Source organism: Limanda limanda, chromosome 12 (genome assembly GCF_963576545.1).
Source record: "Limanda limanda chromosome 12, fLimLim1.1, whole genome shotgun sequence".
Taxonomy (NCBI): Eukaryota; Metazoa; Chordata; class Actinopteri; order Pleuronectiformes; family Pleuronectidae; genus Limanda; species Limanda limanda.
This window is the reverse complement of record NC_083647.1, coordinates 25,839,990-25,855,367: the sequence shown is the minus strand read 5'-3', so window position 1 is coordinate 25,855,367 and position 15,378 is coordinate 25,839,990. Positions and strand designations below refer to the sequence as shown.

The 15,378-nt window shown below is 47.8% G+C and overlaps 1 protein-coding gene across 1 annotated transcript in view; it reads right to left on the bottom strand.

Moving 5' to 3' along the window:
* Positions 1-1,483: 1,483 nt before the first annotated feature.
* Positions 1,484-15,378, bottom strand: part of brf1a (BRF1 RNA polymerase III transcription initiation factor subunit a) — a 93,396-nt gene continuing 79,501 nt past the window's right edge. The window contains exons 17-19 of the mRNA XM_061082917.1: positions 10,357-10,408; positions 3,498-3,654; positions 1,484-2,668 (exon numbers count right to left, since the gene is read on the bottom strand). Of these exons, the coding sequence (XP_060938900.1) occupies positions 2,637-2,668; positions 3,498-3,654; positions 10,357-10,408 (241 nt within the window). The 3' untranslated portion in view covers positions 1,484-2,636. The remainder of the gene's footprint in view (positions 2,669-3,497; positions 3,655-10,356; positions 10,409-15,378) is intronic.

Genomic DNA, 15,378 nt, shown 5'->3' with positions numbered 1-15,378 from the left:
TGTCTATTTAGCCATTTTACCACCTTCTCTGTATATTTACATTTTCTATAAAGATTTATTTATTGAGGCACAGTTTAATTTATGGCAAATATATGTAAGTTCTATTGCATTTCGCTCTGATGATCATCTGATCCAACAAACTGAATCTCCTCCTGTCACCAGTTGAGTGAATAATCACTGTAAACATGATCACCATAATAACGAGAGTAATTGTCTGTTTGTTTTCTGATCCCTCTTCACAGGAGTCATTTTGGTCTAATGGTCCGTTTAATCTGCCTCTTTCTCTTCTCCTCCTCCTCCATCCCTCTCTCCATCTTTGTTTCCTCCTTTGTCTGACAGGGAGCGAGTTACTAACACTAAACGAGTGATAGAGGCGCAGATTTGCTTCTGAGAGGCTGATATGCACATAATTCTCATGAGGGAATAACGGAGCTGATCGTTCTTTTGTTTGTTACAAATCTAATTCAACAGGAGTCTGCTTTATATTGTCATTTGGTTTAAAAAGTTCCTTTATGTGATTTAAACACCTCAAACCAGCGACTGATCACAACACAATCGAAACGTAAACAAGGTAAATAAACGCGATTAATAAATGTCTTTCATTTGTATGATATCAAATGTTTGCTTTGGTTTGCAGCTCTGACAAGAAAAGTTAGGGTCCCATTGAGGACAGAAGAAAATCAACTGTAATGTAATGTTAGAATAAAGTTGAGGTTGTAATTAAATGAGGAAAAAAATCATGATGTTATGTGAATAAAATCTTAAACAACAAAAAAGTCAGTAAAAGAATAAATTCAGATTTAAATGTGTAAAATTAAGGTAATGTTGTAATGAGACAAGAATTCTCCACATTCCTCATTTAAATGTTAAAATGACATGTTCCCTAAAACACTGACTTTATTCTGATATTACGACTCTATTCTTGCGATGTTATGAGTAAAACATCTTTCCTCCCTGCTAGTGGCCCTGAGACTGTGTGTAAAACATGTCCACCTTCGTCAGCCGCAGCCGAGGTGAATAAGAACATAAGGATTTTAGAGCCTCGACGATTCTCCCACATCGACGAATGCAAATGAGGTTTGTAGTGAATCCTAATCAAGTGTAAAGAGAAATAATTTCACCCAATCAAACACCGGGATTCCTGCTGCTGCGTTTACACTCTGCTCTCGTCTATATTATTTATGTGGAGATTAATTTGATTTAATCGACTGTGTAAATATTGGTCTCCACTGGAATTAATTAGACGACGAAATAACGAGGCGCGAGTCGGAGGAGAAAATAAACTGAGTGGGATGTTCAGTGGGATGTTCTCCAGGGTTTGGATTTTGCAGGAGAAACTCTGGAGAAGGTGCAGGTGTGAAAACAGCGTCTGTGACTTCCACTGGAGTCATGAAATCAAGAGGTCCGACGTCAAAATCCAACATCTGCAGACACGACACACGTTTAAAAACACGAGGACACATTTCATATCTCATGTAGTGAAATCTTTACTTTAGCAGCAAACTCACACAACAGTATGCAGGTTGTAACATCAGCAGCAGCAGCAGAGGCGTTCAGGGACGCCTCGTTAAACACTGTTGTGTGTGTGTGTGTGTGTGTGTGGACACAGTGAAAAGGCCACATTCACTTTCACCTCTCAAGTGTCATTACTCCAACACAAAAAAATCATAAAACCTTAAATAGAAAATAGATCCTAAACGCCTCAGTGGACGCCGTAAAGCATGATCGCCTCAAAGGAAAAGATACAACCTCGTTAAATTAGATCCGTTCTGTCACAAAATAAACCGGAAAAGCCCAAACTGAATTACCAGCTAAATAAAAAATGCACTAAAATCTCACTAATTCATATTCAACAACAGACATTGGCGCATAAACCTGGTACTTCCTGTTCGAAGGCGTCGTCGCTGTGAGGCTTCGGAGACGCAGGCGGCTCGCGTCCGTCCACCAATCACAGAAGGCTTTAATCGACCTGAATAATACAATCGGCCAATCACGGGTAGCGATGATTGATCCCACGCTAACCTGATTGGCAGAAGCTTGTTTGGAGAGCGTGTTGCCGTGGAGACGCTGAAATGTAGGAACAGGGTTCGGAGGCGACAGGAAGTTGTTCTCGTCGCCGTCTGTTAAGTACTCGAGTGATAAGTGCAGGTTGAAGCATGAAGACAGTTTGTTCCACTCGTGTTTCCGGTGACTAAACGATGGAAAAGGTTAAAACCAGGAGAGGAATCTGCAGCGTTCGTCCCCAGATGAAATCTTCCTGCATGTCTCGTTTCATAATCGTTGCTTTAGCAGCATTTAAATGACTGGTTTTCCCCATGAAGTATTAAAACACAGTCATGTATATGTTATTAAAACACATGTAACCTAACTGTATGAATGTTTGTCCCAGTTGAGCTTCCTTCCTGTCCCAGTGTCTCTCATCTCCTCTTCACCACCTCTGTCCTCTGTGTCCGTCCACACGAGGACGAGCTGGACGAGGAGGAGCGGGAGGTTTTACTTCTTCCTCTCGGCTTCACAGTTCTCATCTGTGGCTGCAGCCATTTTGTTTCCCTTTGTCGTGAACACATGATACAGTCGGGGAGCCAAAATGGAGCGAGTCCAAAACAGATGATGAGCCGAGGAGGTGAAAGCTGGAATCAATCCTCGTACTCTCCGTCGCAGCCGTAATCTGGAGGAGAGAAGTTACATGTGTTATTTTAAAATCTAGGAGAAACACGGAACAAGGCAAAAGGTTTGACTGGACGAGAGTCTCACGCTCAGGTTCCACAGATTTGTGGTGAAATGAAATAAAAGGTTCAGCACTGAGCCCCGAGTCTGACCCTTGACCTCTGAGGGAGTCACGGACTACAAACAAAGAGTTCCCCTACAGGAATCTATTAAGAAGCTGTTTTTTTAACTGCAGCCGAGTCAGAGACCTTAAAGTTTAACAGCCACAGACGTAAAGTGGTGAAATTGAATCTTAGCGCCGGCTCATTAAAACTCAGCAGAAGTCGGAGCAGGAAGCGGAGCCGTGACCCCGAGCGGGAGATTCATTAAAAAAACTCTTTCACAGTCAGAAGCAGCGTCAGAGAAATTCAAACGTTCAACTACAGAGATGGAGAAGTTGAAGATTATCTTTTTTAGGTTTTATGAAAAGATTATCTGAGACCTCATCACGATGTTTTAACTTCACTCAGTGAGAGAGTCTGTCTCAACTTTTATCTTGTGTCAAACACAGAAACATTATTAGTTGATTAATCACCTTATTTTCATGATAAATGTTTTACTTTGTTTTAATGTCGACTGTAAAACTTGTGACGTGATGTTTGAACAAGTTTTACATTAAATTACGTCAAATAACGAATTAAAAAAACAAACATCAGTGTTATAAAACTACCCAGCATGACAGAAACCATTCACTTGATGTTTGCTTTAACTCTTTAGGTCCATGACCCATCTGCTAACATGGAGGAGGCGGAGCTTAGGACCTCCACAGCAGGGACTGAGGAGGAACTCACCGTTGCTGCCCATCATCTCCATGGCGCTCATGCAGGGGTCCTCTTCCTCCTCCTCTTCCTCATCGGCAGCCTCATCGTAGACCACCGGCCCGCTCTCCACCAGCACTGCGATGGCGGGGTTTCCCACCGGCAGCGGCAGGGGGTTGGAGGAGCCCACCTGAGCAAACAGGAAATATTATCGTTTTGTGCGTCGTTCTGTATTTTTTTAAATATTTTCCTCCGCGTGACATGAAGGAAAAACGTTCCTCCCGAGGGAAATCTGAGCTCGATGTCACCTCACCTGCCCCACTTCCTCTAAACTGATATAAAGATAATGAACATGGCGCTGCATGGGGGGGGGGGGGCACGCTGCGGCGAGGAGAGATTTCATCTGCTGCAGCATCTGCACATACGACTACACACAGAATCAGAGCGGAACCACAGGCTTAATTATCTAATATTACATCTAAATTAAGGTTCTAACTTCTCCACAGTCTGTTCCACTCTGTGTCGAGCAGAAAGGGTCAAAGGTCAAACGCAGCCTCGGGGCAACGGCGCCCGCCAACGTCCATGCAGAGCGTGTGAAATCAGAGTGAAGGGGTGAGGGTGAACGGGGGGGCAACGAGGTAGTCAGAGCGTCTTCTTCTGCAGTTCACCACGTTCACATCGTCTCGTATCAACGTGACGTCTTCCTGTCCCGTGGGAGAGAGAGACGAGAGGGAGACAAGAGAGACACGAGAGACGAAAGAGACGAGATAGACGAGAGAGACGAGAGAGAGACGAGAGAGAGACGAGAGAGACGAGAGAGAGACGAGAGAGAGACGAGAGAGACGAGAGAGAGACAAGAGAGACACGAGAGACGAAAGAGACGAGATAGACGAGAGAGACGAGAGAGACGAGAGAGAGACGAGAGAGAGGAGAGAGACGAGAGAGAGACAAGAGAGACGAGAGAGAGACAAGAGAGACGAGAGACGAGAGAGACAAAAGAGAGAGAGACGAGAGACACAAGAGAGACACGAGAGACACGAGAGACGAAAGAGAGAGTCGAGAGAGACGAGAGAGAGACAAGAGAGACGAGAGACGAGAGAGAGACGAGAGAGACAAGAGAGACGAGAGACACAAGAGAGAGACGAGAGAGACGAGAGACGAGAGACGAGAGAGACGTGAGACACGAGAGACGAGAGAGGAGAGAGAGAGACGAGAGAGACGTGAGACACGAGAGAGAAGAGAGACGAGACGAGAGACGAGAGACGAGAGAGACGAGAGACGAGAGAGACGAGAGAGACGAGAGACGAGACACGAGAGAGACGAGAGACGAGAGAGAGAGACGAGAGAGAGACAAGAGAGAGAGAGACGAGAGAGAGAGACAAGAGAGAGACGAGAGACGAGAGACCAGAGAGACCAGAGAGAGACGAGAGAGACCAGAGAGAGACGAGAGACGAGAGGATGACGAGAGACGAGAGACGAGAGACGAGAGAGAGACGTCCCCTTGCTTCCTCTGGCATTAAATTTACCTTTCATTTCCTCCCACCTCTCTTTTATTTCACATTTCCTCTCCTCTCTCCTTCACTCCTCCCTCCTTCACTGCATCCACCTCTCCTCCCTCCTTCCCTCCTTCCCCCTGACTTTGTCCTCTAGTCCCCCCCCGCTGAGTTTCACCTCACCAGGCTGTAAAGAGCCTCCTCGTCACAGGAGCTGGACGCCTCATTAACTGCCGCTGAACGCAGGCGGAAATGTGAAGAAATATAAAAAAAATAACCATAAAACACGCTGCTCCAAACTAATTAGAAGGTGAGAGCTATTATCCCCGTCGCCTGGAGGTCGCCTGGAGGTCGTCACGTTCTCGTTAGAAGACGAGAGGACTTTTTATTTTAAAGCTGCTGTTTGGTTCCGGGCAGCGTCAGGTTCAGAGCCGGGGCGTCGCCGCAGGGTTTCTCCCAAAACTACCAACGTGTGCACATTCTACAAAGAGCTTCAAGCCTGTGTTTACTTTCATGTGGATTCAAACCGGCTCCTGTGAATGAGTGTGTTTGTTTCCTCTGAGGTTCAGTGACGTCTGGGTTTCATGAATCGCCATGACGATGGACTGCAGCTGGAGCCCCAGAGCGACGCCCCCCCCCCCCCCCCCCCCCCCCTCCGAGCACCTCTCCCGTGACCTCATCACACTTTTCACTTTCCTAAGCCTCTCGCTCTAAATCCCTTCGTCTCGATCTGTGTGCCGCCGCCGTCTCCTCCTCTATGTGCTTTAGAGAGGAGGGGAGAGGTCGGGGGGGGTGGGGGGGGCTGGACCAGTCTCTCGTCACTTCTTCTCTGTCTCGTAAACTCATCATTTCCTTCCCCGGCTTGATTGAAAAATGTACAGACTAATTACTGGGTCACTGAGGAGGGAGAAGGAAATGGTTTCCTTGTTAAGCGACCGACCGACAGACACACACACAGACACACACACACACACACACAGACACACACAGACACACACAGACACACACAGACACACACAGACACACACAGACACACACACAGACACACACACAGACAGACACACACACAGACACACACACACACAGACACACACACACACACACACACACACACACACACACACAGACACACACAGACACACACAGACACACACAGACACACACAGACACACACACAGACACACACACACACACACAGACACACAGACACACAGACACACAGACACACAGACACACAGACACACACAGACACACAGACACACAGACACACAGACACACAGACACACAGACACACACACAGACACACAGACACACAGACACACAGACACACACACACACACACACACACACACACACACACACACAGATCTCTTTTCAATCTGGGCCTGTGACTGCAGTGAAACGGCAACATTACATCACACGGGCAGAGAGCGAGGAGCAGCCTCAGCCAATGGCGGCGCCCGGTTGCCTCCAGTTCCCAGGGGGAGGGGAGGGGGGGTTGCTAAGTAACAAGCCTTGTTGACCCGGCCCCTTGTGGCAATGTTTTCTTCCTGGTCGACGGAGCCTGAGCTCCCTGAGCTCCTCCATTCAGAGCTGCCAGCAGCACATGATGGAGGGGGGGGGGGGAAGAAGAAAATCGAAAAAAGGAGAATGATGGGAAAGGAGTACTGCAGCAGAGGGGAGCGTTAAGAGGAAGAGATGAAGAGGAGAGAGAAGAAGAGGAGAGTGAAGAAGAGGAAGAGATGAAGAGGAGAGAAGAAGAGGAGAGAGAAGAAGAGGAAGAGATGAAGAGGAGAGAGGTGAAGAGGAGAGAGGTGAAGAGGAGAGAGAAGAAGAGGAGAGAGAAGAAGAGGAAGAGATGAAGAGGAGAGAGAAGAAGAGGAAGAGATGAAGAGGAGAGAGATGAAGAGGAGAGAGAAGAAGAGGAGAGGGATGAAGAGGAAGAGATGAAGAGGAGAGAGATGAAGAGGAGAGAGGTGAAGAGGAGAGAGGTGAAGAGGAGAGAGAAGAAGAGGAGAGAGAAGAAGAGGAAGAGATGAAGAGGAGAGAGAAGAAGAGGAAGAGATGAAGAGGAAGAGATGAAGAGGAGAGAGAAGAAGAGGAAGAGATGAAGAGGAGAGAGATGAAGAGGAGAGAGAAGAAGAGGAGAGGGATGAAGAGGAAGAGATGAAGAGGAGAGAGAAGAAGAGGAGAGTGAATAAGAGGAGAGAGAAGAAGAGGAAGAGATGAAGAGGAGAGAGAAGAAGAGGAGAGAGAAGAAGAGGAGAGAGAAGAAGAGGAGAGAGAAGAAGAGGAGAGAGATGAAGAGGAGAGAGAAGAAGAGGAGAGAGAAGAAGAGGAGAGAGAAGAAGAGGAGAGAGAAGAAGAGGAAGAGATGAAGAGGAGAGAGAAGAAGAGGAGAGAGAAGAAGAGGAGAGAGAAGAAGAGGAAGAGATGAAGAGGAGAGAGAAGAAGAGGAGAGAGATGAAGAGGAGAGAGAAAAGGAGGAAGAGATGAAGAGGAGAGAGAAGAAGAGGAGAGAGATGAAAAGGAGAGAGAAGAAGAGGAGAGAGAAGAAGAGGAGAGAGAAGAAGAGGAGAGAGAAAAAGAGGAGAGAGATGAAAAGGAGAGAGAAGAAGAGGAGAGAGAAGAAGAGGAAGAGATGAAGAGGAGAGAGAAGAAGAGGAGAGAGATGAAGAGGAGAGAGAAAAAGAGGAAGAGATGAAGAGGAGAGAGAAGAAGAGGAGAGTGAAGAAGAGGAGAGAGAAGAAGAGGAGAGAGAAGAAGAGGAGAGAGAAGAAGAGGAGAGAGATGAAAAGGAGAGAGATGAAAAGGAGAGAGAAGAAGAGGAGAGAGAAGAGTCACTAGTTTTCTAATATCACTAAATGATCCAGTGTCAGTTTATTGTTATTTGTTTATAAACTGATTTTGAAACGGTCTGGTTTATTATAAACGTCAGAGATGTAGATATGACACTGTGTACTTATGAATAATTATGTTATTTTCTAAAAAAAAATTATAATTTATGCAGTGTCATATCTACATCTCTGACGTTTATAACAAACCAGATCGTTTCAAAATCGGTTGAAAATTGAGCAAGTTATGGTTATTTACCACTAGATGCAAGATGGCCGCCATGTGGTGACGTCCGGCTCCGTCGAACGAGACATCTAGTCTTTATCTATATATCTATGGGTTGGACGAGCTCCAGCTGTCGGTCACTACACGCTGTTACTGAGAAAAACTGAATAACTCCTTCACTTCTTCTTCTCTGTGGAACGTGAGCTAAACCCCGAGAGATGAGACAGATCAGCAGGAAGTGAATCTATTCACGTATCTGTCGTCCGCACAGCTGCACGTAAGACTCTGTCAGATCCCCTGAAGCCACCTGGGATTGAATTTGGCTCCAATTTAAAATCTGATGAAGACACAGAGTTGGAGGAAGTGTCTCAGTTCTCCCTGCAGACGGCAGAACGAGAAATTAACTTTCCAAAGACGAGAAGTCGAAAACCGGCTTCGGTGAAACAGACACCGCAGCTCACAGCTCGAGTCTCTGGATTCATCTGCAGGAGCAACTAACCTCTGAAAGGGCTTTTTAAGACGTTTTTATGTTAAAGTTTAAGAGCGTATTTATTTTAAGAGCCTGTCAGATTTATTTTTAGGAGCAGAGAAACACCCTGGAGGGAGGAAGGGAGGGAGGGAGGAGTAATAAGAGAAGGGCAAACAAAGACAAAGTGAGCTTCACCTCTCACACGGCTCGGCAGGACATTCCAGCAGAAGAGGAGAGAGATGAAGAGGAGAGAGAAGAAGAGGAGAGAGAAGAAGAGGAGAGAGATGAAGAGGAGGAGAAGAAGAGGAGAGAGATGAAGAGGCTGGAGAAGAAGAGGAGAGAGATGAAGAGGAGAGAGAAGAAGAGGAGAGAGAAGAAGAGGAGAGAGAAGAAAAGGAAGAGAAGAAGAGGAGAGAGAAGAAGAGGCTGGAGAAGAAGAGGAGAGAGATGAAGAGGAGAGAGAAGAAGAGGAGAGAGATGAAGAGGAAGAGAAGAAGAGGAGAGAGATGAAGAGGAGAGAGAAGAAGAGGAGAGAGAAGAAGAGGAGAGAGAAGAAGAGGCTGGAGAAGAAGAGGAGAGAGGTGAAAAGGAGAGAGATGAAGAGGAAGAGATGAAGAGGAGAGAGAAGAAGAGGAGAGAGAAGAAGAGGAGAGAGATGAAGAGGAAGAGAAGAAGAGGAGAGAGAAGAAGAGTGAGAGATGAAGAGGAAGAGAAGAAGAGGAGAGAGATGAAGAGGCTGGAGAAGAAGAGGAGAGAGATGAAGAGGAGAGAGAAGAAGAGGAGAGAGAAGAAGAGGAGAGAGAAGAAGAGGAGAGAGAAGAAGAGGAGAGAGATGAAGAGGAGAGAGATGAAGAGGCTGGAGAAGAAGAGGAGAGAGATGAAAAGGAGAGAGTGAAGAGGAGAGAGAAGAAGAGGAGAGAGATGAAAAGGAGAGAGATGAAGAGGAGAGAGAAGAAGAGGAGAGAGATGAAGAGGAGAGAGAAGAAGAGGAGAGAGAAGAAGAGGAGAAAGAAGAGTCACTAGTTTTCTAATATCACTAAATGATCCAGTGTCAGTTTATTGTTATTTGTTTATAAACTGATTTTGAAACGATCTGGTTTGTCAGCCTGTAACGGGCGAGCAGAGGAGAGAGACCCCGGGGGGGGGGGGGGGGTCCATGTCTGTTACTGTCACAGCTTCATTACCTGGAGCCTCTGGGGCTGTGTCGCTTTCTGGAGCCTTTTTCTCACTGTCCACAAATCCTCTTATTCCTCCGAGTCCATAAATATCCAGTTTGCTTTCTGCCACGTTCGACGCATTAAATTCTATTTTTAAAACCACTTAAATTTAATGTGCTTTTCACAGTCAAACTGGTCAAAGAATGACGGGAAAAACCACCGAGGACAATGAGCTGGACGTTATTTTTTTATGAAGTACATGAATTTACTGGAGATTATATCAACTATGCAGCTGCTCTCAGACCTGCACTGAACTCCAGGTGTTTTCAGCGTGTGTGAACGCAAACATCCGAGTCCGAACATTTTTTCCTTTTGTTGTGAATAAGTCTGACTCCTGATACGTCTCCAGTAGATGCATCAGTCAACCGCCGTTTAAATCAAGAAGAAGTAGTAGAAGCAAGTGTAGTGTCGCGTGAAGAAGACCCAGTTTGTGTTTCCTCCAATTCCCTCAAAGATATGAGCTAGACCATGTGGGAACAGGCCTCACGCCCAAGGTCTTCCTCTTCTGTGCAACCAAACCAAACAGAGAACCCCAGTGGACCGGACGACCCTGAGATCATGAATTCTCCTTCAGTGAGTGAGTGAGGACGAAGAGACCGAGCGAGTGAGTGTGTGAAGAGGAGCAGACGTGATGAAGATGAACGGCAGCTCACCTGCTCCACAGCCAGCTTCTTGTTGGGCTGCCCGGTGATGAACGGCTGCAACCTGCGACACAGACGACAGAAATAGCATCAGAACAAACCCGACCTGTAATATTCTACATGTCCTCCACATGTTCACTGCAGCTCTTTTATATTTTTGCTGCTCGACATTTACATCCAAACATGTTTTACTTTCCTCCTCATTTTCTACTTGCTGTGTTTGTTATTCACCAAAACACCAAAGTAAATCCCTTCAATGTGAAAACCACCCAAAGATATTCAATGCATTCAAAAGGAAAGACAATCACATCATAACCATCAGTAATTCATGTGATGTTTATGTTAACTGCCGACAGCAAGTGATGCAGACTCTTGTTTCTTCAAATGAAACGGAGAGATTCCTGTGAAGACTCTTCTCTGATGAATCCCACTCAGGGCTGACACGTCGGAGGTGGAGGAGGATTCCTCTGTGATGCGTCTGGTGTGTGAAGCTCAGACGACAGGAACCAGAGGAACGATGGGAACCAGAGGAACGACGGGAACCAGAGGAACGACGGGAACCAGAGGAACGAGGGGAACCAGAGGAACCAGAGGAACGATGGGAACCAGAGGAACGACGGGAACCAGAGGAACGACAGGAACGACAGGAACCAGAGGAACGACGGGAACCAGAGGAACCAGAGGAACGAGGGGAACGACAGCAACCAGAGGAACGACGGGAACCAGAGGAACGAGGGGAACCAGAGGAACCAGAGGAACGATGGGAACCAGAGGAACGAAGGGAACCAGAGGGACGAGGGGAACCAGAGGAACGATGGGAACCAGAGGAACGAAGGGAACCAGAGGAACCAGAGGGACGAGGGGAACCAGAGGAACGACGGGAACCAGAGGAACGACAGGAACGACAGGAACCAGAGGAACGACGGGAACCAGAGGAACCAGAGGACCAGAGGAACGACGGGAACCAGAGGAACCAGAGGAACGACGGGAACCAGAGGAACCAGAGGAACGACGGGAACCAGAGGAACGACAGGAACCAGAGGAACGACGGGAACCAGAGGAACCAGAGGAACCAGAGGAACGACGGGAACCAGAGGAACGACAGGAACCAGAGGAACGACGGGAACCAGAGGAACGAGGGGAACCAGAGGAACCAGAGGAACCAGAGGAACAAGGGGAACCAGAGGAACGACGGGAACCAGAGGAACGAAGGGAACCAGAGGAACCAGAGGAACGACGGGAACCAGAGGAACCAGAGGAACGACGGGAACCAGAGGAACGAGGGGAACCAGAGGAACGACGGGAACCAGAGGAACGAGGGGAACCAGAGGAACGAGGGGAACCAGAGTAACGACAGGAACCAGAGGAACGACGGGAACCAGAGGAACCAGAGGAACGAGAGGGATGGTTGCACCAGGGATGCACCGATCCGATATTTGTATCGGTATCGGTACCGATATTGAAGAAATTTCTAGATCGGCTATCGGTGACAATGGGCCGATCCATATCGGCTGATCTATTCAGTGTAATTCTATGCTGTGCGCTGTGAGTGACGTCATACGCAAGCAACGTGCGGAGCTTACAGTGTTTACAAAATAGAGCGAGCGAAAGGATCGGCGATCTGGAGCTATTACACATTACCTCAGCCAACAAGCTCCACGGCTACGTGCAACATCTGTAAAGTGAATGTTCCGAGGGGTGGTACTAAAACGTCTAGTTATAATACGACAAACCTCATAAAGCACTTACAAAAATTTTACGTGAGAGTGGTAGCACCGCCGTCTGCTAGCTACAAAGTCAGCTAACCGGGATTAAAGCACGGGCATGGTGCACGGGGCCGAGCCACTCTACCGACAGAGACAGGCGCGGGGACACGGGTCCGAGCACCGACGAGTAACATTTGGACTCAGACTATTTTTAACGGAAGGAGCGGCTCTCTCGCTGTGCGAGCTAGCTAGCTAGCTAGCAGAGGGAGCGGCTCTCTCCCTCTGCTAGCTGGCTAGCTAGCAGAGGGAGACGACCCCCACCGCCGCCTGCTCAGGGTTTTCAGCCACAAGTCGAGGCTGTTGTTTTACCAAGCTAGAGAAGCTATTGTTTTCTCAATTTCAGCTCCTTTATTATTTTATTATTTATTTTGTTGTACATTGTATTTTGAATCCCTAATTGCACTGACTGAACCAGTCACATTATATTTTTATGATTAAGATTGTTTTACTGGTGCACAATTATTAAATAAATAAGTAATTCAGTACATTTATATCTGTTTATTTGTTTTTCAAAAAATAGGAAAGAAATGTTTAAGTCAAGTCTCATGATCCCAGTCTTTTCCCCCCAATGAAACTTACAGTTTGTTACCATAATTTCGCGCTGTTTTCTATATCGGTATCGGCCGATACTAAACCTCAGATATCGGTATCGGTATCGGAGGTGATAAAGCGGATCGGTGCATCCCTAACGGGAACCAGAGGAACGAGGGGAACCAGAGGAACGAGGGGAACCAGAGGAACCAGAGGAACCAGAGGAACCAGAGGAACGACGGAACCAGAGGAACCAGAGGAACGATGGGAACCAGAGGAACGAAGGGAACCAGAGGAACCAGAGGAACGACAAAAACCAGAGGAACCAGAGGAACCAGAGGAACGAAGGGAACCAGAGGAACGAAGGGAACCAGAGGAACCAGAGGAACCAGAGGAACCAGAGGAACGACAGGAACCAGAGGAACCATGGGAACCAGAGGAACCAGAGGAACCAGAGGAACGAAGGGAACCAGAGGAACCAGAGAAACGACGGGAACCAGAGGAACGACAGGAACCAGAGGAACCATGGGAACCAGAGGAACGACAGGAACCAGAGGAACGAGAGGAACCAGAGGAACGAAGGGAACCAGAGGAACCAGAGAAACAACGGGAACCAGAGGAACGACAGGAACCAGAGGAACCATGGGAACCAGAGGAACGACAGGAACCAGAGGAACGAGAGGAACCAGAGGAACGATGGGAACCAGAGGAACCAGAGGAACCAGAGGAACGAAGGGAACCAGAGGAACCAGAGGAACGACAGGAACCATGGGAACCAGAGGAACGATGGGAACCAGAGGAACCAGAGGAACCAGAGGAACGACGGGAACCAGAGGAACGACAGGAACCAGAGGAACGATGGGAACCAGAGGAACCATGGGAACCAGAGGAATGATAATCTGCGATGAACGAACCACCGTCTGGAATTAGCATCGCTCCCGGAGGCTCCCAGCCCCCCCACCCCGGCCCACCCCTGAGCTCCCCGGGGGAGAGGGGGGGGGGGACAGTAAGTGTTCAACTCTCGCTGATGAGAGAGAGAGAGAGAGAGAGAGAGAGAGAGTGCGAGTGAGCTTTTAATTAATCTGCTTTAACCAGGGGGCAGTAAGAGCGAATGTGGCATCATCACCCTTTAAAGCTCCCCCCCCCTTCCCCCTCTCTCAACCCTCATTAGAAAAAATCCCAACCAGGCCGGCGAATCGCCCCCCCGCTGAGCGAGCCAGGTCGAGGTCCGTTCATGTGTGAGACGAGACGAGTTCCCCCGGGACCTCACCCGGACACCAGGGAGGGAGGGAGGACGGGAAGAGGGGAGGACCGGGGGGAGGAGGGTAGGAGAGGATGTGAGGAAGACATAAAAGGTGAAGGCAACAGGCCGTGCCGGGAGGAAGGGTGAAGAAGAGCGTGAGGACAAAGTGATGAAGGGTGAAAGAGAGAAGAACTTGGGTAGAGGACACATGAAGAGGAGGAAGAGGAGGAAGGGGGAAGAAGAGCATGAGGACAAAGTGATGAAGAGAGGAGAACATGGGCTGAGGACACATGAAGAGGAGGAAGAGGGAGGAAGAGGAGGAAGAGGAGGAGGACAAAGTGATGAAGGGTAAAAGAGAGAAGAACTTGGGCTGAGGACACATGAAGAGGAGGAAGAGGAGGAAGAGGAAGAAGAGGAGGAAGGGGGAAGAAGAGCACAAGGACAAAGTGATGAAGAGAGAAGAACATGGGGTGAGGACACATGAAGAGGAGGAAGAGGAGGAAGAGAGGAAGAGGGAGGAAGAGGAGGAAGAGGAGGAGGACAAAGTGATGAAGGGTAAAAGAGAGAAGAACTTGGGCTGAGGAAACAGGAAGGAAAAGAGGAAGAGGAGGAAGAAGAGGAGGAAGGGGGAAGAAGAGCATGAGGACAAAGTGATGAAGAGAGAAGAACATGGGCTGAGGAGACAGGAAGAGGAGGAAGAGGAGGAAGAGGAGGAAGAGGAGGAAGAGGAGGAAGAGGGAGGAAGAGGAGGAAGAGGAGGAAGAGGAGGAAGGGAATCTGATTGAATCCTGAATCCCTCTATAAGGGTTGATGTCAGACCTGCTGTGATCACAAGTGGATCAATAATCAATACAACACGAGTGATTCCCCCCCGGTCGATGTCAGATCATCACTTCACACAGACGGGGGGGGGGGGGGGGGGGGTCGTCATGACAACATCAGATTCGCCGAGGCAGCAAAACCGAGCCGAAGAGAATCAACACAAATTAAAAGGATCATCAATAAAGTAAATTATCAATACGACGCAGCCGAACTCACGAGTAACGAGAATATCTGCTCTGGATTTGGTCAAATTAAGTTTGAACTATTTGTTTCTGACGATCTGAGGTTTTTTTTCCTCTTCTGTTATTATTCAGAATATTTCAGAATCATCTTCTTTAAAATCATCGTCTGAATAAAACCACGAGAGAGAGAAAGAAACGACAGAATCCGATCTTCCTCTCGAAGAATTACAAATATGATCATTTCCACTTCTCACACGGTCTCTGGAGTCTCCTCCACCGGCAGAGAGTTCTAATGGAGCCAGTCACTGCTGCTGCTGTGTATGAACTCAAAACACACACACACACACACACACACACACACAGACACACACACACACACACAGACACACACACACACACACATCCCCCATGATTTCATTTCCTGCATTACAGCCATTTTAATATAACCCCCCCCGGTGTGACTTTATAGATCTTATAATCGCTGTGCATC